The sequence below is a fragment of the Chrysoperla carnea genome, chromosome X (assembly GCF_905475395.1).
Source record: "Chrysoperla carnea chromosome X, inChrCarn1.1, whole genome shotgun sequence".
Classification (NCBI taxonomy): domain Eukaryota; kingdom Metazoa; phylum Arthropoda; class Insecta; order Neuroptera; family Chrysopidae; genus Chrysoperla; species Chrysoperla carnea.
The window spans coordinates 4,287,013-4,306,966 of record NC_058342.1 but is presented as its reverse complement, the minus strand read 5'-3'; the positions used below and the strand labels follow the sequence as shown (position 1 = coordinate 4,306,966).

At 32.6% G+C, this 19,954-nt stretch overlaps 1 protein-coding gene across 1 annotated transcript in view; it reads right to left on the bottom strand.

Annotated features, from left to right (window-relative positions):
• The window catches only part of LOC123302819 (lachesin-like), a 1,791,741-nt gene extending 1,772,184 nt beyond the window's left edge, over positions 1 to 19,557 (bottom strand). Inside the window, exon 1 of the mRNA XM_044885910.1 lies at positions 19,479 to 19,557. Coding sequence (XP_044741845.1) covers positions 19,479 to 19,542 — 64 coding nt within the window. The 5' untranslated portion in view covers positions 19,543 to 19,557. The remainder of the gene's footprint in view (positions 1 to 19,478) is intronic.
• Positions 19,558 to 19,954: the final 397 nt, after the last annotated feature.

Sequence of the window (19,954 nt, the reverse complement as noted above, 5' to 3'; positions counted from 1 at the left end):
GGAAGACCTCACGGAGTGGTAGAAAAACAGGCTGGATTAATAATCTATAAGATAGATATTAATACAGAGAAATATATCTTTAAATACTTTGCATATGTGTGTTAACCTATTTTGGCAAAAAATAGGCAAAAAATATCATCAAAAATATGAAACTCATAATATTAACATGTGCCACGATTTTGTTTTTATCACACGTAATTTTAACAAACTTAAGACTACGTTTATATACATTGACATATTACATAAGCAGAGACTGTAAAATAATAATAGCATTTGAAACTGCTTGAAAACTATTCAATTTTCTATATCTTTTTACTCTTTATAATGAAATAAACGTTAATACGAAGTTAAACGTTAATACGAAGAAACTGGAATGTAAGTATTAAAAATTTAACAATTTTTCCTTGACTTTAACAGGCCCAGTTGGTTCTTTGTATCGAAAATCACGAATTTCTTCTCAGATGTTTAATATTTCTTTTTTTGTGGAATACCTTTACGTAAGATTTTCTTCTGACAGATTAATATCATTAAAATATAGTCCGTTAATTATAATTTTGTTAAATGCGCAGGAGGCCTCAATATGTTGAAGTGCTAGATAAATGTTGGGTACTAGGTTGACAAGTTTTGAAATACAGTTGTATATAAGTCTATTTACAAAAAATGTATGACTTGTATAAAATAAAACTTCATTTATATCATATACATGACTGGATACTAATCTATTGAAAATAGCTTTAGAGAGTTTAGAGAAAGAAAAGAGAACAAGAGAATCCCCTAGTTATATCGAAACTTATTCGTGATTAATCGCCCTCTTTAATACCTTCCATATTAATTCATAGACAGACATTGTTGACGTTTCAGATTGTCATATCACACAAAATAATATGTATATTCATACAAATATAGTACTATCATTCAATTGAGTATGTGAATATTTTACCAATTTTATGATGGAAGCGTATTATACCCAGTAAAACGTAAGGGCGAACTTTTATTTATCCCCACTCACGAAATTAGTTTTTATCTATAGCAAGTGTTTCATAACTTTCATTTACGCTTTCTAGTACCGTTCTTTATATTTAAAAACAGTATATCACACAAGGATCGATTTTATAGCATTAACGGGCTATTCGAAACTGCAAGTAATACCTTAAAGTTGTATGTATATGTACTATCATTCAATTGTGTATGTGAATATTTTACCAATTTTATGATGGAAGGTATTCTACCCAGTAACAAGTAAGGGCGAACTTTTATTTATCCCCACTCACGAAATTAGTTTTTATCTATAGTAACTGTTTCATAACTTTCATTTACGCTTTCTAGTTCCGTTCTTCATGTTTAAAAACAGTATATCAAACAAGGATCGATTTTATAGCATTAATAGGCTATTCGAAACTGCAAGTAATAGCTTAAAGTTGTATGTAAAGGGTGTCTCAAAATTAGCGCAATATTTGAATTTTTTTTCTTTTGTTCTATATAGTGTTGACAATTAAGACATAGACAGCGGGACAATTCGCAGTTCAGGGCTTTCAAATCGGAGGGAGGAATTTGAAAGCTATTTGAACAAAATTCGTCCAACTAGTGCATCTTTGTCAGGAACGACTTGCAGCCGATATATTACAAATTTGAGCCAATATGTTATTATACAAGTACAATCAAGGACAACAGTATTGAAAAATACCAATCCGTGAATATTTACGTATTTAAAAGCAAACGTGCCTTTATGGTATACCCGTAAACGTTTTTAAACGTATACTTAATTGACTTATCGAGTAAAGACAAGGCTTACATTTTTTTTTCTCCACAACCTTTAAGTTAATGTTTATAAAATTGTCTTAAATTATGTGTTTTAAGTTCGAAGTACTTTGAAAATTTGAAAACTTCATAGGTATTTTATGTTAATTTTGGCGTTAATTTTTGAGTGTATTTGCTTTTTGTTATTATAGGCTCGCTATTTTAATATAGGTACAGCTCTTTTTCTTTTAATTTATGAAAAAAATGAAGGCTGAATTAAAAAAAAAATATTTAAAACAAAAGTTGCCAATTTTTTTAAGAAGACTATATTCAATATTCAAACTTTTGACCCAATTTTTCTTTAATGCTCCTTTACGAACTTTTTATGTCCTCACTTTAAGAATTTATTTTCACATCTTGAAAACGTTTTAAGAATTTTTGCTCGATTTTTATTTTTGTCAGATGGACAGACGCATACCCGGAAATGAACTATTTAAGTGATTTGGCTCTGATATATTTAACGTACACTAGGTATAAACTGCCTAGTAATAATTAATCTGTATGCCAATAAAACTAATTTATATTATATTAAATAAGTCAAAGATAAATCATTATCAATCACAGGTATAAACGTGCGAACATGCTCAATTCAAACATGTCAAACGTTAATTGAAAAGTATTCCAACGATTGTTTAGTAGTTTATTAAGAGGGTAAAAATCAAAGTCAGCGAACATAGAAAACTGCTAGCAAACAACACTGAATCAATACAAAAACTTTACAAATACCTAAAAACCACACAACTTCTTACAAAAATATAATACTATATTAATATACTAATTTATAATCAATCCCATATTATGTAATACAAGCTGTACAAATGTAATAAATGGTAAGTAGCCAAAAAAATATCAGCTCGGAATTTCTTTTCGTATTTGAGTCATGAAAGGCGAGCAGATGGTCGAAAAAAAAGGTAAATGATTTTATAAGATGATTTGATGAACACCTTTACCCAAATGTTTTTTCGAGTATCAATATTTCTATTCATTGATTAATGGGATTCAATTTGTGATATACGGAAAAATTGTCTACAGGATAGAATCAAATTTTGCATTCCGAGGATCAGAATCTACATAAAAATGCCAATAATTGTATACAATATAAACAAAAAGTTTCGTTACCGGTGTAGAAATATTCCCACATTAAACGTCATTTAATTAAATTAAATTAATAATCAGATTTCATATTCCAGAAATAAAAGATATAAACGAAAAGATTTAGTAACTTCAAAAATAAATTTTAAAAAAATTACGTATTCCGGCAAGTTTCAATACTATCTATACGAAAAGTTTCAACGAATCAATTTTGAATATTATGCTTGTTTCTTGGTGCCTAAAAATTTTCACGGTAAACATCAGCTCATTAAAATAACAGATTCAATACAGGTATACGTATCCCATTAATAATTCTATAGACCAATATTATTATTATTATTATTATTATTGTCTCATCTATTTCATAGCAGGGCTGAGCCCGATTTAGTTTACCGCACGGACACAGTCAAGTGACGGTAAACTGTTTTTTCTTTGTTCTGGTCTGTCATGTGAACCGGAGAATGTGTGTGAGTGTGCGTGTATATTTGTGAGGGTATTTTTGTTCTTGTAGTGTGTATAAATGTATGTATGTTTATTGTGTTCAGCGCCCTCGCCTTTTGGGTGATGTGTGTGGTGTTGTATTGTGTTGTGCTCGCTTTCGCGTTCGATGAGCGATTGGGACGTTCTCCGTCGGTTTTGAATAGTGTGCAATTTGGTCATGTGTGAGTCTTGTGAGTCTTACAATGGGTGAAGTGTTTTGTGTGAGGTTTTGATTTATTGGTGGTGGTACGTGTATGGGTGTTGTGGTTAGTAAAGTTATACTATGTTGTGTTTCTTGTGAAGTGTTTTGTGTTTTGTTTGAGACATCTGATGGTCTTGATATTTGATCTTGTGTGAGGCTTGTTAACCGAGCAATGGGTGGTGTGTTATGTGTTTCGTTTCGATAAAGTGGGGGTGGTGCGTGTATGAGTGCTGTTGTAGTGAAAGTAATGATGTTGTGTTGTGATGAGTTTGTTTCTTGTGTATTGTTTTGTGTTTGGTTTGGAGAATGTGCTGATGTTGCGTGTGTGAGTGTTGTTGTAGATGTGCTGTGTTGTGTCGGGTATATTTCTTGCGTTATGTTTTGTGTGTGTAACTGTGTATTGTGTGGGTGCTGGTGTGAAGTTTCCGTGTTTGGCATGAGTGTGTTTGCATTGGTCGGAGCGTATGTTGTGTTTGTTGTTGTTTGTTGAGCAGTGGTTAATGTTTGTGTTTGGGGAGTGCTGTGTCCCATAGAGAGAAACTTTCTCACTATACGGCAAGTATTAATTATAACTGCCTTTTGTAATTGTATGTATGTGTTTTTGTGTAGTTCAAGTGTATGCAGACTGTTGTGAAGTGTTGTTGGTATGACGCCTATTGAGCTTAGTATCACCGGAACGACAACAACTGTTGTCATTTTCCATTGATTCCTCAGATCGACAGCTAGATCGGTGTATTTTGTTAGTTTTTCAGTGTGTGTAGACTGAAGGTTGTGTGTGTTGGGTACTGCAATGTCTATGAGGAATGTGGTTTTTGTGTGTTTGTGTATAAGTGTAATGTCTGGCCTGTTGTAGTGTACCGCCTTGTCTGTGATAATTGTTCTATCCCAATATAATTTGTGCGTGTTGTTTTCGAGAATTGAAGATGGAGTGTATTTGTAGTATGGTGAGTTGTCTGTTGTGAGTTTGTGTTTTATGGCGAGTTTTTGGTGTATTATTTTTGCTACCTGATCGTGTCTGTGTTTGTAATCTGTTTGGGTAAGACGTGAGCATGCTGATGTAATGTGTTGTATTGTTTCTGGTTTTTGTCGACATTGCCGACATAGGTCTGTTTGTTGTGCGTTGTCTTTGAGTATGTGTTTTTTGTAATTCAGTGTATGTATGATTTGATCCTGTATTGCAAACATGAAGCCCTCGGTTTCCGGAAAGATATTACACTTGGTCAACCAGGCTTGCGAAGCCTCTCGGTCAATACAGTCTTGACTAAGCTCATGAAAATACCTTCCATGTAAAACCTTCGTTTTCCATGTCTGCATGTTTGTGGATGTGTGTTGTGTTTTGGTTGGTGGAAGAGAGTGTTGTGTTGTGTGCATGTTAAGTGGCGTGTATGACTTGTCTGCGGATGTTATGGCATTGTGTAAGTGTGATGTGTGTGTTTTAGATTGGAAGTACTCGCGTAGGCTATGGAGCTGCCGATCGTGTAATAGTTGGATATCTGTGAGACCACGTCCTCCTAAAGACCGTGGTAAAACCAACCTGGCTGATGATGAGTGTATGTGGTGTATTCTGTGTTTTGTCATGATTGTTCGTGTTTTAATTTGTATGTTTTTAATGTCTGTGTTTGTCCACTTTATGATTCCGAAGGAATATGTGAGAAATGGTGTAGCGTATGTGTTGATGGCTCTAACGGTATTTCTACCATCAAGACCACTTTTGAGTATGTTTTGAATTCTTTGTATGTAGTGTTGTGTAAGTGTTTGTTTTATATCTGTGTGTGGGATGCCTTGTGATTATTATTATTATTATTATTATTATTATTATTATTATTATTATTATTATTATTATTATTATTATTATTATTATTATTATTATTATTATTATTATTATTATTATTATTATTATTATTATTATTATTATTATTATTATTATTATTATTATTATTATTATTATTATTATTATTATTATTATTATTATTTAAAATTTGAAATTAACGAATTAACGAGGACAACCATTTTGACTGAGTAGCCAGGGTGTAGTTGTCGTAGTTCTTGTAAGAGATCAAGATATTTAGTCCGCTTTTGCTCCTCCTTCGTGACTATGTTCGTTTCTGCAGGCGCAGAGAACTCGATGACGTTCATAGTCTTAGATAAGATATCCTGGAGCACTATATCAGGCTTAGTAGCAGAGAGCTGCCTGGTAGTTGGAAACGAGAAATTCCAGAAGATAATGCATTTCTCGTTCTTGACGACGGACTCGATCTCGCCTGGAGCATATGGTAGGACTGACGTAGGGTCCACTTCATACTTGTGTCTCAAGAAGTAGTACAGCACGCGGAGGGCAGCGTTATGGCGATGTTATTAGTATTATTATTATTGTCTCATCTATTTCATAGCAGGGCTGAGCCCGATTTAGTTTACCGCACGGACACAGTCAAGTGATTTATTATTATTATTATTATTATTATTATTATTATTATCTAAATTTGATATTAACGTATTCATGCCTGCCAAGGAGGGAGAGAGGATACAGGATTTACACCCCAGAGCCTCCCATCTCCTTGAGAGACATAAATCTTCACAAGGCAGCTACGTCTTTTGAAGAAAGTTCACTGACTTGTGGCCGTGTAGTCTGTACGTCCGTCAGTCCACGCGACGTCTGTTGGTCCGTCTGTTTTCCGAGTCGGTGGTACGTAAGTCTGTCTAATGTCCTGGTCAAGCAGGCTCCGTCCCTGCACCGCAGCGATGTGGAACCTACTAAAAAATAGAAAATGAAAAAGAAAAAAAAGAAACTTCAAGGGCTGTTACTTGAAGACAGTCTGATGCGATCTCAATGTACGAAGGGTGCCTATAATGACAGCCTTCTGCATGGAAGAGATAAGGTGACGAAAATGAGACCTGCAGACCGGAATTTGAGATAGATTCGTCTCGAGAGTGGGACGAATTCCGCCTAGGCAACCGATAATGAGGACAACCATTTTGACTGAGTAGCCAGGGTGTAGTTGTCGTAGTTCTTGTAAGAGATCAAGATATTTAGTCCGTTTTTGCTCCTCCTTCGTGACTATGTTCGTTTCTGCAGGCGCAGAGAACTCGATGACGTACATAGTCTTAGATGAGATATCCTGGAGCACTATATCAGGCTTAGTAGCAGAGAGCTGCCTGGTAGTTGGAAACGAGAAATTCCAGAAGATAATGCATTTCTCGTTCTTGACGACGGACTCGATCTCGCCTGGAGCATATGGTAGGACTGGCGTAGGGTCCACTTCATACTTGTGTCTCAAGAAGTAGTACAGCACGCGGAGGGCAGCGTTATGGCGATGTATGTAGGTGTTCGTGGCATAAGAAGGACATGCCGAGATGAGGTGCATCAGCGTCTCCGGCTGAGATTTGCACGCTCTGCACATAGTGGTGGAGACTGCTTTCTTATACACATACTTTTGGTGAGTTAGCGTCGCTATCACACCATCTTGGGCAGCGATGATAAAGCCTTCTGTTTCGGACTTGAGTCCAGCTGATCGCAGAAAAGAGAACGTAAGATCAACGGAAAGACCACAGGAGTCTAGATGACGGTAGAACATTCCCTGATGGTCACGATGCCGATGATCCTCGAAGAGGGAGCGTATTTCAGCTCGTTTTACAGCTAAACGAAGTCGAGATTTGGAGAGAAGGACCACGTTATCATCAAGATCACGATTAGACGGATCAAAAGCAAGGCCCAATTTAGACGCTGCATGTTGTGCTGCAGAGAACAAGAATGCTCCTTTACCCTGGAGCTCATGATCGCGCACGAGTTCCATAAGAGGGTCAGAACTATTTATGACCTGACAAGCTATTCCTAAAACTACCCTATGATGTAGACATTCAACGGATAGGAGACCTCTACCTCCTTGCTGGCGTGGGAGGTAGTTACGGGGTACAGAAGCACGTGGGTGCAAACTACGATTTATTATTATTATTATTATTATTATTATTATTATTATTATTATTATCTCATCTATTTCATAGCAGGGCTGAGCCCGATTTTATTATTATTATTATTATTATTATTATTATTATTATTATTATTATTATTATTATTATTATTATTATTATTATTATTATTATTATTATTATTATTATTATTATTATTATTATTATTATTATTATTATTATTATTATTATTATTATTATTATTATTATTATTATTATTATTATTATTATTATTATTATTATTATTATTTAAAATTTGAAATTAACGAATTCATGCCTGCCAAGGAGGGAGAGAGGATACAGGATTTACACCCCAGAGCCTCCCATCTCCTTGAGAGACATAAATCTTCACAAGTCAGCTACGTCTTTTGAAGAAAGTTCACTGACTTGTGGCCGTGTAGTCTGTACGTCCGTCAGTCCACGCGACGTCCGTTGGTCCGTCTGTCTTCCGAGTCGGTGGTACGTAAGTCTGTCTAATGTCCTGGTCAAGCAGGCTCCGTCCCTGCACCGCAGCGATGTGGAACCTACTAAAAGAAATAAAAGAAAAGAAAAAGAAAAAAGAAACTTCAAGGGCTGTTACTTGAAGACAGTCTGATGCGATCTCAATGTACGAAGGGTGCCTATAATGACAGCCTTCTGCATAGAAGAGATAAGGTGACGAAGATGAGACCTGCAGACCGGAATTTGAGATAGATTCGTCTCGAGAGTGGGACGAATTCCGCCTAGGCAACCGATAATGAGGACAACCATTTTGACTGAGTAGCCAGGGTGTAGTTGTCGTAGTTCTTGTAAGAGATCAAGATATTTAGTCCGTTTTTGCTCCTCCTTCGTGACTATGTTCGTTTCTGCAGGCGCAGAGAACTCGATGACGTACATAGTCTTAGATAAGATATCCTGGAGCACTATATCAGGCTTAGTAGCAGAGAGCTGCCTGGTAGTTGGGAACGAGAAATTCCAGAAGATAATGCATTTCTCGTTCTTGACGACGGACTCGATCTCGCCTGGAGCATATGGTAGGACTGGCGTAGGGTCTACTTCATACTTGTGGGTCCACTTCATACTTATTATTATTATTATTATTATTATTATTATTATTATTATTATTATTATTATTATTATTATTATTACTATTATTATTATTATTATTATTATTATTATTATTATTATTATTTAAAATTTGAAATTAACGAATTCATGCCTGCCAAGGAGGGAGAGAGGATACAGGATTTACACCCCAGAGCCTCCCATCTCCTTGAGAGACATAAATCTTCACAAGGCAGCTACGTCTTTTGAAGAAAGTTCACTGACTTGTGGCCGTGTAAAACATCGAAGAGCATGTAAAACATCTATCACAATTACTAGAAGCCATAATGAAAGAAGGTTTCATATTAAAACTTTCTAAATGCACATTTGCATTAGATTCTGTGCAATATTTAGGTCACATTATCAGGCACAACTCAATTTCTCCAATAAAAGATAATCTTATTTCAATAAAAAATTTTCCAGTGCCGAAAAATCAGAAGAATATTAGACAGTTCCTAGGGAAAATAAATTTTTACAATAAATACGTTCCGAAAATTTCACTAATTTTAGAATTTTCTTTTTATTATTATTATTATTATTATTATTATTATTATTATTATTATTATTATTATTATTTATTTATTTATTTGACATATTACAAAATCAAAAACAATATTATCACTTTTAGTATACAAAAAATTCAATTAAATAGTAAAAAAATGAAAAAAAGTATATAAATAAATAAACATTAAGAAATAAAAATAGAAAAGATTAATTAAAATAATTGTTAAAGAAGCTGATTAATTCGTAATCACAAGAACATGTCACAAAAATTCTTTTCTTTTATCTAAAATTTATTTTAAATATTTGACAAAATATTTTATTGAATGAAGTATCGTAAGTATTGAGAATATCAATAGCAAATTTAATGTTTAAATTGATTAACACGTTTTGATAGTCACCAGCGGTGGTGCCTGGGCACTCCTCTAGCAAATGCTCTACCGACTCATTCGTCTTACAAAACACACATATTCTTTCACCGTTAGTTTTTTGGTTTTCCCACCTGAAGGTATAAAATCTGAAACAAGCTACTAATCTCCTCTCATCCCGTCAACATTCATTCAAATAAAATTCACCCCGTTCATAGTAATGTAGTTTCCTGAAAATTATCAAGCTTTCCATTGAATACATATCACTAAGTGATGACCGTAGCGAAAATTCCTTAATTTTATTTTTAGCTGCTGTTTTACTTGAGTGATCACTCAGTCCAAGGTTATAAATTTATTCAGCAAACCAATTACTACTACTTTCCATGCATTATAATTTTTCGCTACTCAACACGTGAATCTGATAACTGATTGCTTTTTGCAAACAAATGTTGTATAAAGGTCTAGTACTAAGTTCAATGTTTACTGCTGAATTAGGAGTTGATTGAGCAATGCATAAAACTTCTTTATAGTAATTATTCGCAATCGTGTCAATCGTTTTTTTTGGCACAACAAAGGCATTTAACAAATTCAGTACCACTTTCACAGAAAAGTTTTGAAATTTATATATATGCCTTCGAACATATAATAAAATATGTTTGGCTCTGTCTCTAAAGCACTCAATATGGTCACCCCGTTATAGGACAGTTTAACCCCAAGATATTTAAAATTTTTAACATTTTCAATAATTCTGTCACCATACACCCATTTCTCGTTCGCAGATGCCTTGCACCCACTGGTCACAATCATTACCTATGATTTATAAACGTTCACACTAAGCTGCCATTTTCCGCAATATTCTTGCAATCCTCGTAGAACACGCCTCATGCTCCCAGTTGTCCTTGACAAAATTGCAACATCATCAGCAAAAAAAAAGTAATTTGATTTCTTTGCCCTTGTATCCTGGCAAAGTGGTAGTTATATATTCCATTCATGATGATGATATATCACTTCTTGATATTTTGTATAGAGTCATAATTGTTAATTGCGAGTTACTTTTCTTAGTAACATTTCGCCAACTTAATAAAAAACTCAATAAAAAAGACGGGTAGTTTACCAAAAGTAAAAATAGTTATTCCAATCTTTTGGCTACTCTGTACATAATTAAGAAGTTTTAAATATACCTATATACTTTTAAGAATAAGGAAAACTTCTCATAAAGAATTACTTTTTTTTTTAAATGCAAAATAAGAAAATTTAGAAGTATAGTTACCTGTATCCGGGGACACACTATATATGTGTACATACAATGTAACCAGCAACTCAAAATTCAATATGACCAATCGAACATCTCCTTTTTTATATACACACATCATAATTCATAGAAAAAACAACTAGTTTAATATTCAACAAACTCTTTCAAAATTTCTTTGGTTTATTGATTATTTTCCCCAACTACTTTAGTAATATCATTGGGTTGATTTTAAACTTATAATCAAATACAATATTTTTTGGAGCTTTATACAAATGCTGCTGGTTTCAACTAAATATTTTTCCATTGCTCATTTCCAAAATAAAACTTCTAGGGCTATTTGCTTTCGGTAAAATTTGGGCTAAGAATTTCGAGCCATCACTCAAACTTTATACATAAACAACTTCTTTAAGCTAAGTTCTTGTAGTTTGTATTTATGTTTTTTATTAAATTGTTGCTAATAATTTAATAGCTTTTTCTCAAGATATTTTTTTCTGTATATACACCTGTCTTAAACGTTTCATTTGTGACGTTTGTTAAAAATATAGCATTGATATTGGTCAACTATTGGAGTTTTGTGAAACCCCATTAAATATTAAGATTACGATCTCTCTCACTATCTTCACATTGCTTTATTAATTGTTTGCTTGCTTGTTTGTTTGAAAACCGAATAATATGGATTTTGTAACTGTAGAGACTTTTGATCAAGTCATCTAGCCTGAAAGCCATTATTGATAAAATTTTTGCTAGATCCTCTATAAACATGCGTATCAATCCGTGTACTAAAAATTTGAATCTTAGTGTATTTTTCTGTAAAAGTACCCAGGGTAAGAAGCTTGACTATCTCGGGTGATTAAATTGTAATAGTTATCGAAAGTAAAGTTTTATAGTATAAGATTATCATGGAAAAAATTGACTTTACTTAAATTTAGTAATTTTTGTTCATTTTGAGATGTACAGCTCTGGCCCCTAAAGAGTATATCCACCACGGCGCGGCGTATATCACTTGTTATTAAAAAACACCCCCTTAAATCTTCAACAATAAAATGATATGTAGACTGAAGTTTTTGTCAACAACACATATATTTATTATTCAAAGAGAGTCGACGTTTCATGTTTATTTCGTAACATTATACAGCACAAAAGTAAGTTGTCTTAATTACACTTATTAGGTACTCAAATGATATTAAAAGGACTTTCACTCATATTTTGTATAAATATTTTGAATGGAAGAAATAAAATTTTTGTTGTTGTTAATTTTTGTTTCTTTCATTTTTCATGAAATTATGCTCGTTCCCCTTTATCGTTCAACCATACAGGTTAAGAATATTTGCGGGGACTAAGTAATACATATAATTATAACATGGAAAATTAATTATAAATGAAGTTTTTATAAATACGTTATTAACAGATATTCTATCCAATTTTAAAGCACAAGCTTTCGCATTTATAATTAATTGTGTTACTAATTTATATGCTAATAAAATTGCATTCATTAGGTAGCTATATATGTAAATTGTATATCATAGTGAATTACTGAACTACTAAATACGAGTTGGTACCGCAACTTCGACGTTTATAAAAACCAAATGGTCCTGATGAAAAATGAATTTCATTACCATTTTCCTAAATATTGCGAAAATATTGGGTACAGTCCATTATAGCACATTCGATATTTTGGCTTGCCAGTTGTTCAAGCACATTTAACGGCCACCGGAAGCTCTTTTGGAAAATACTGAGTGTTTTAGGAATTTTATTTGTTTCCAGCTAGACTATAATGGAATTATTTTATTCTCAGTATTTTCTTTAAAAATTATGGGTGCATAGTTTCGATTTGTTCTAAATTATTTGTTAATAATGATCTAATGTTTAGAAAAAGAAGTAGATTTAAAATACTCAAAACAAAAAATGTAAAGAAAATGTGAGCCGTCACGGGACGCCTGGCAGATGTGAAACATCGACATTATTTTGTAAAAGTAATATGCAGAAAAGAACGGATTGTGATAAGAACTAAATATGTCATAATGATAAAATAAAATATTACGATTTTGTTTTCCAGATAACGATGACTATTTATTGAATAAACATTTATTTTCATTAAATACAAAAAATTACGAATTTATTTCTAATCGTGACTATTTAATTCGTTTAATCAGTGGGTAATAGTTATATTCGATGTTGCCTCTGAGGACGGTGTTACTGTGACAATTGGTCGATGGTAACTGAAGTATGTTACAAAAGTATTGGACATTATCAAGATATCTAATAAATACAGCATCTATTGTACACACTACTGCCTGTCTACACACTACTGCATATAGACTGTATATATATATACCATCATATAGCGTGGTGACGCGTCGCCACGCCAGAAATCTGCTTTTCGTGCGGCTATAGATGTTTCACATCAAAAATTAAATAACAATAGATCTAAACTTTTAGAAAAAGAAGCAGATTTTAAAAAGGTATAAGATACTAAAAGGATCTATGACAGAGAAAATAAATAAACATAACAAAGTTAAACAAAAACAAAGTTAAAAGAGAATAAAACTGAAAACATCTCTATGATCTCAACGTTAAAATTAAGAAATTGTGCTAGATGGGAACTGGATAATATCAAAGAAAGCCGACGAGGTTAGAATGATCGTTAAGTAAAGTTGTCCTTCTTTTCTTATGTTTGCAAATCTCATCAGCCTCCCACAAACCAAGTTTTTGACCTTTTTGGACAACAACGTGTAAAATTTATATTTTTTTTTGAGGTCCTTGAGTGTCCTTGCATCAAATGGCTCCCAAATGCAGATTGTCCCGTTTTTTTCTCCAGTATATCCAATGTTCACGCTATTGACGCAATGTTTAGATTCACCTACTTTACAAACAGTCCTCTTATCAATCCCTGATTGACTCAATTCATCTGGTTTCTGTTTGCGACGTTAATTACAAGTATTTTTGTTGTTTGCTTTGTTTTGTTTTGTTTTTGTTTTTTTTTTTTTTTTTTTTGTTTTTTTTTTTTTTTTTTTTGGACTTATTTTTAATTTTTTTGATTTATCTTTTTATAAATGTATGTCTTTTTTAAAAAAATTGTTAGCTTTTGTTATTTAGATGTTGAGAATGAGAAATAAATGTTGAGAATGATGAATGTCGCTGCCTCCCCTTAGTGGAATGCTACACAGCACAGTCTTAGGGTGTATCATGAAGTGCAGCAACGGCTGGGGCTTGTGTAAAAGGTCTATGCTTGGATAAGAGCTAAAAATTTCCAAGAATGAATCAACTAGGGGGAAGGTCCTGATCCTCCTGAAATGATGCGTATGGCATCTTGAAGATGCATCAAGACTTATGCGAAAGCATGCAAACAAATACAACGAAGGTAAGTCGTATTTTTTTTCTCTGAGATGACCCTCAGAAACTTGGAGAATGAATATATCGTCTGAAGTCCTTAATATAAATGTACAAGCTAACCCTTATCTTCTGTTCAATTATCAAAAAAATAAGAAGTATAAATGAACAGTCTCGAGAAGTGACAGTTTTTCAAAAAATAAAGGTATGGACACTATCTTCAACCAGAAACATGTATAGCTAACTACTCACCTTATCTATGAACCCACAAAATAAGGTCCTGTGTTAATTCCCCCCATTTATCATTATTATATGCGTATATGTTTTACTGCTGACTATTACATACTCCACATCACTACTTGGTCATTAATAATTGCATTTTATTCGTTTGAATCGATTTTCTAATTACTTCCTCCATATCTATTATTCATGTAAGGTAAACTGAGAAAGGAAATTATTATTTTGAAGCGCTATAGTGACGAAATGGTTTCTATTTTGAATTTCCACAATTTTTTATTTTAGAATTGTTTCAACCAAGTTCAACGAACTTTAAAACTATTCTTTTATGTTCTGAATTGAACGTTGAAAATATTATTTTCAGAACACTAAGTTGTATCTCTTTATTTAATATCAAAAAACAAAGGTAAAAAAATTCTTTAATTTAAAATTTAATCTAGTTTTGATTGTAATAACTCAATTAATTGCAATGACTCTTGGAAGGTCAACATGGTAATATTATATCAATCGTTTGATTCATTGAGCCAAGTAAGTATCTTATTGCATTTGGAATAAATATTATGGTATGAAAAACATGAACGTGCTTGCGTATAGCACTACCTAATAACCATGCACTTACATGGTACCTGGTACCTGCTGGTCAAAAAGCCTTGAGTCTTCTGAATACATAGAATGAAATAATATGCATCATAACTCTTTACCGTTTATCACAATAAAAAAATTAACGCTTTCTAATTGATACAGAAACAGATACAAATTCCATAGATTCGAAACATACTAATAATTTCCAAAAATTTAAAACGGAAGAAACTATTGCAACAGCTCTTAAAAATCATGAAATAACCGAAAAAATGATTATTAAGTATAATCCACAACTGAATATCCCAGAACCAATAGAATTTTTAAATTTAATTTTTAAATTTCATTACTATTTTGATGGAATTATACGTAGTAATACTTTGAAAAAACTAAATGCTAACATAAATGATGAAAATGATATTTTTTGGTAGAATTCTAAACAAATTGTTTAAGAAAACGTTACATGAACATCAAATATATCACTTAGAACCTTATCAACAAAAATATGTAGAGGCTCCAGGGAGTTTACGTAAAAAAAATAGCGATATATTTTTACCATGCATTAAAATTAACGATTTTGTAGTAATAATAAACGGTTTGTATACCGTGATAAACAATGAATCACCTATTTTTTTAGTAAATAATTCTGATTCACAGCAGAGTGTTGTAGCAATTAGTCAACCACTTGCAGCGGAAACTCTAAATGGCTACCAAATTTTCACTAAGCGAATTTACCTGTTAGTCATCTAAATAACGATACTGCAACAGAAAGCATGACGTTCACTTCTAAAATGTAAAACATTATATTCACACTAACGATGATATCCCGATATATACAAAGGGATTAATGTCGCCTAAAATGCATTCGAATTCCCTTTTAAATTCTTCTATTTTATCATAAGTAAAAAGGCCAATTCTTCTGGTATAAAGTAATTTCCTTTAGTAACAGATTATAGAAAACTAAACGAAATGATCGAACCCATTGCCAAATATATCTGACGTCTTTGATCAAATAGAAATAGACTACATAGATGTTGCCAAGACAACATTTTCCGTCGATAATGGACACTATGAGTTCACTCGTATATGTTTCAGCTTTAAGAATGATGCTGCAACGTTCCAAAGAGCTACGGACAACATGCTAGGCGAATTCTTAACTTCTTTACAAGAACACATTGAAATTCTTCAAAAAGTTATTGATAAATTCCGATTACACAATTTTAAAATACAATTAGACAAATGTGAAGTTTTACATAAAGAGATTGAATTTCTGGGACATGTAGTTATAACCGAAGAAACCGAACCTAAAAAAATTTGCCGCCATTCAAAAATTTCCACATCCAAAAACTGTCACGAAAATAAACTCATTTTTAGGACTAATCAGGTATTACTGCCAACTCATTCGCTAAAATAACAAGACCAATGACTCCTCAACTTCGTAAAAATAAAGTAGTAGCGCGAGAAAAACAGTTTTCCCGATGTCTTCATGAAATTTCAAGTTATTTAGTCAAGTCCCATACAAAATTTGATTTTTTAGTATCTAGAACTTTCCTGTTTAGAAAACGTAAATAAACGGTTTCAACCCATAAATGTAACCCTCATTTGCAATTTAATACATCTCAAACTAATATTTCTACCAATGTGCTGCTTGTTAGTAATTTATTAAATTTGAAAATAAACGCTTACTTATAATAAAAAAAACCGGTTTGACAGATGATATACGGGCAATACGAGGCTCTCCATACGAAGTATACCAGGTTGTAAACATAATATTCTTGTTGAAAGATTTATCAACCAAAATTCCCGTCAATATCAGTGCGACCTGAGTATGGCCTGGGTGGATCATAGGAAAGCATTTGACATTACCTTTTACCAACTCACATTGGTGATGATCAAGTGCTTGAAAATTCAGCCCGATATCATCAAATGCATCGAAGATGCACTTGATCTGGTACACGTACTGTCTCAACCTAACTTGTCACATACAAGCGTGATGTCTATCACGGCGACATCCTTAGCCCTCTTTTATTCTGAATCGCGCTTTTGGCCCTTGCCTGGAGCTTGCGGAAGGACAGATAAGAAGCATCAAGTAACTCTTCTATTCTTAAAAATGACCTCAAAATCTTCTTCTGAGAGCAGCTCTGAAGCTTTGAAAGCTGTCCACCAGTACACGATGATCGTTGGCATGGATCGTGTCCCTGACTACGATACAGATCAGCAGCTGACAGATGGAAGCAAAGCTCTTCACAAATAGAGCTATCAGTGAAAGTCACATCCAGAATGTGTTATCTGTTAAGGAAGACCTATGCGGCAGGTTCATGCACCTTCTCAGACAAATCTGTGAATCAGAATTGTCTGGGATACGTATGGTCCTTTCACTAATATGTTTGACTTTTTCTTCCATCTCAAGCTGGAGGAGCTCGAGGAACTCGATAGGGGCACTCACAAGCTATCTATGTGATTCCACGCTCCGAAAGAGTTTACCTCCCACGACATCTAGGAGGTAGAGCTCTCCGTCGGATGCCTAAACAACGGAGTAGTATCAGATATAGCTTGATAGGTGAACACTGATTCTGATCCTCTTATAGCACTCGTCCGCGATCACGAGTTTCCGAGTAAAGAAGCATTCTCGTTCAGTGCGGTACAACATGCAACGTCTAAATTTAGCTTTGTTTTTGAACCGACAAACTATGCTCCAGATGATAGTAATTTGGCCCTTCCAAATCTTGACTCCGTTCCGCTGTCAATTTTTGACATCTTAAGCAGAAATAATATCTGAGAATAATTGGAAAACCAATAAGCGCGAGAAAAATCTCATTTGAATATAAAAAAAAAGAAGATAATTTTAAACTACAAAAACATTTGCTTTACTGTGTTTGGTTCAGCGGTACAAATAAAGTAGAAATTTTCCTTACTGATGGGGCAGTCTGTATTGCAGATGTACCAATTACCAATTCAAGTTAAACTCTGGTATATTTATGTTAAGCATTTTTGTAAATAGAAATTTGATTCTATCTCTTGTGGATTTTAAATTGCAATTTCAAGATAGTACTTTTCAGTTCCCTGTTTTAGCCCAATCCCTTTGCTCATTTTGCTTATAATATTTTGAATGTAAAGTCAGTGTGCTATATGTAATCCGTGCATTTTTTGTGACACTGAATATATTTTAAATATAAAATCCTTTTTGTGATAATTTTACAATTAAAATCTCGTAGTCGTTCCAATTTACAGCATATTTTTAATAAATATAATATATATAATACTAAATAAGTTATTTAACAATTTGGAATATAGTTTTGAGTTGGTTGAGTTATCGAAAATAAAGCAGCCACAAAGCTCGTCGTTCCTTTAGTTATAAACTGTTACTTTCTTACATTTTCAAATACATTCTCAATATTTTGGTTCTTGTTTCTGGATATTCATTTGAACGAGTCATAAAACAAAGTTTTAGACAAAAAGTAAGTTTTAGAAAAAAACAGCCAATCTTTCTAGCTGATAATATACGTTGCTATAGGTGAAAGCATTTTGAAAATCGGTGCAGTAGTTTTTGAGTCTGCTCATTACAAAAAAGCAAACAAACAAAAAGTTTACTCGTTGCGTAGATGACTAATGTTTCGACCATGCTTGGTTGCCACCAAATTTGGAAATCGGAAGAAACATATTTATAAATGCTTAAAAATATATACCTATAGGTACCCGTTTTATCTACGTGTTAACCTGTAGACAGATATAATTCGGAAGTCTAGAAACAGTAAGATTTCGGAAGGCTTCCGATGAAATCGTAAAAGGTGGCAAATCAAATAATAACAAGAATATATTTATTGCAAATGAATTTAAACTGCCGCCAATAAGAATTCAAATTAATCACGCTTTTCATTATAAATTTCAAATACTATCAATTATAGCTCTTCAACTCGCTTTTAAAAAAATTGCTTTAGACAAAAACACGAATATATTTACGGAATGTTTATTATAACTTTAAAGTTTAATTTTATATAAATTTTTTTTTAATTTAAAATTTTTTAAATTGTAATTGTATGTTAGACAAATACAGACACAGCCAATTACTTTAAATTTAAAGTTATCAAATATTGAATTCAATTTAATTTAATTTAATAATTTAATAAAATTTCAGAATAAATTTAAGTTTCCATGAAATATTCACATCAGTTAAATTTAAGAAAATTGAAATAAATTCCTTAGTATACTGTTTTTTTTTAGTCGAATACAATTACGGTTTTAGTTTTATCATAAATTGACTGTTCTATTATTTAAGTCACTACACTGTAAACTGACTAACATATTTCGAGCAACTTTAACACTAATTATAACACCGAACGTAAATAAATCTTTTTTTTTTAATTGTTTCGATTTAATTTCAAAACAACAAGCAACTAGTCGTTTTTTCACAGTAATTAAGTTTCACAGTCATTAAATAAATAAATTGAATACATTTAATGTAAGTTCTAAAAGTAGACAAAGGAACCATATAGAAAATAGTTTACAAAAATTCTAAATATGAATAAGGAAAGCTGTATTCAAGACTAATTAAAAATCAATCATTTTATAAACAAATAAGAAAAAAACCACTCACCGTTCAACAAATGTATTAAGCAAAATACAATCCAAAATATTTTAAAGATTCTAAGTACGGACATTCCGACAAAAATAGTTGACATAGTAATTTAATTAACATAATTATCATTACGAAATACAATCAGCAAATCAATGTTAAAATTCACAGAATTCATTTAAAGAAATTGTCATACAAACGTGCTATAAGCATAATTTTTAAGAATTTTTTAATGTTTTTATTTAAACCCACTCAGAAAAGTTATTAATACAAACACACACTTCTATAAAAAATGAAAACGCGATTTTTAGTGAGACAATTAGTTATATTTCAGTCCAGTCGAGAAAATGTATCACCATAACTTGAACAAACAGCAAATGATTTTCATACGTACACCACTTATCACTTTGGTATCGCGTACTACACTGTATTTTCCATGAAAATCTTGTAGAACCAAATATTGTATAAACACTGTACGCGCATACTCATCGTGACTC